Raw genomic sequence first — 1,383 nt, 5'->3', positions numbered from 1 at the left:
TCTCTCCCTCTCTCTCTCTCTCTCTCTCTCTCTCTCTCTCTCTCTCTCTCTCTCTCTCTCTCCCTCTCTCTCTCTCTCTCTCTCTCTCTCTCTCTCTCTCTCTCTCTCTCTCTCTCTCTCTCTCTCTCTCTCTCTCTCTCTCTCTCTCTCTCTCTCTCTCTCTCTCTCTCTCTCTCTCCCTCTCTATCTCTCTCTCTCTCACTGCTCTCGTGCTGTGTACAGGTGGTGAATGACGACGTGAGGCAGGGCATGGCTCGCATGGCCGCCGCGGCAGCGTGGGGCCTCAATCAGTGGGAGTCGATGGAAGAGTACACGTGCCTCATTCCCAGGGACACGCAGGTAAGTGCTATTGTTCGTTACCTCACACGGTCTACCTGCTGCTCGGGCTCACGTAGATCCATCAGTTCTATCAATGCTAAGCCCTGCTTAGATCCTTATTCTTCGTTACGCTTTTGCACTATGAAGGTATGATGGTGACACTTTTTTATGAGGTGACGACGATTGCGTCGATGTTCCTTGTGACGTTGTGAATCTGCACTCTTACGCGTTTGTTTCTCTCTCGCGCGCTCTCACGTGTTTGTCTCTCTCTCTCTCACGCGCAGGACGGAGCGTTCTACCGCGCCGTGCTGGCCATGCACAATGACCAATTCCCGCTCGCTCACCTCTCCCTCTCACACACACACTCATGCGTTTGTCTCTCTCTCTCTCTCTCTCTCTCTCGGCCGCAGGACGGAGCGTTCTACCGCGCCGTGCTATCCATGCACAACGACCAGTTCCCGCTCGCTCAGCAGTGCATCGACAAGGCGCGCGACATCCTCGACACTGAGCTGACGGCGATGGCCGGGGAGAGCTACAGCCGCGCGTACGGCTCCATGGTGTCCGTGCAGATGCTGTCCGAGCTAGAGGAGATCATACAGTACAAGCTGGTGCCGGAGCGGCGCGACGCGATACGGCAGATGTGGTGGGACCGGCTGCAGGGCTGCCAGCGAGTCGTCGAGGACTGGCAGCGCGTGCTGCAGGTGTGTGTGTGTGTGTGTGTGTGTGTGTGTGTGGGGGGGATTAATTGCATGTTAATTACACGGATGGATCGATCGATCGATGATGGTGGTGACGGTGATGATGATGGTGATGATGGTAGTGACAGTGCAGATGTCAATGATTGTGTTGATGGTGATGATGGTCATGATGACAATGACGATGACAATGATGATGATGATGATGATGATGATGATGATGATGACTGTGATGATGGGGATGAAGATGATCATGATGGTGGTGGGGGTGGTGGTGGCGGCAGCGGCGGCGGTGGTGGTGATATATTAAAAATAACAGTATTTCTTTTTTAATGGATTTGTAATAATACAACCTCCTTTATATATATAT

General features: G+C 53.1%; 1 protein-coding gene across 1 annotated transcript in view; it reads left to right on the top strand.

Moving 5' to 3' along the window:
• Positions 1-1,383, top strand: part of LOC106805333 (serine/threonine-protein kinase mTOR-like) — a 46,309-nt gene that overhangs the window by 30,783 nt on the left and 14,143 nt on the right. The window contains exons 37-38 of the mRNA XM_014806884.1: positions 223-339; positions 729-1,019. Coding sequence (XP_014662370.1) covers positions 223-339; positions 729-1,019 — 408 coding nt within the window. The remainder of the gene's footprint in view (positions 1-222; positions 340-728; positions 1,020-1,383) is intronic.

The sequence above is a fragment of the Priapulus caudatus genome, unplaced genomic scaffold (assembly GCF_000485595.1).
Source record: "Priapulus caudatus unplaced genomic scaffold, Priapulus_caudatus-5.0.1 Scaffold110, whole genome shotgun sequence".
NCBI classification, from domain to species: Eukaryota; Metazoa; Priapulida; class Priapulimorpha; order Priapulimorphida; family Priapulidae; genus Priapulus; species Priapulus caudatus.
The sequence above is the reverse complement of the archived record's forward strand: the minus strand, read 5'-3'. Positions and strand labels throughout refer to the sequence as shown.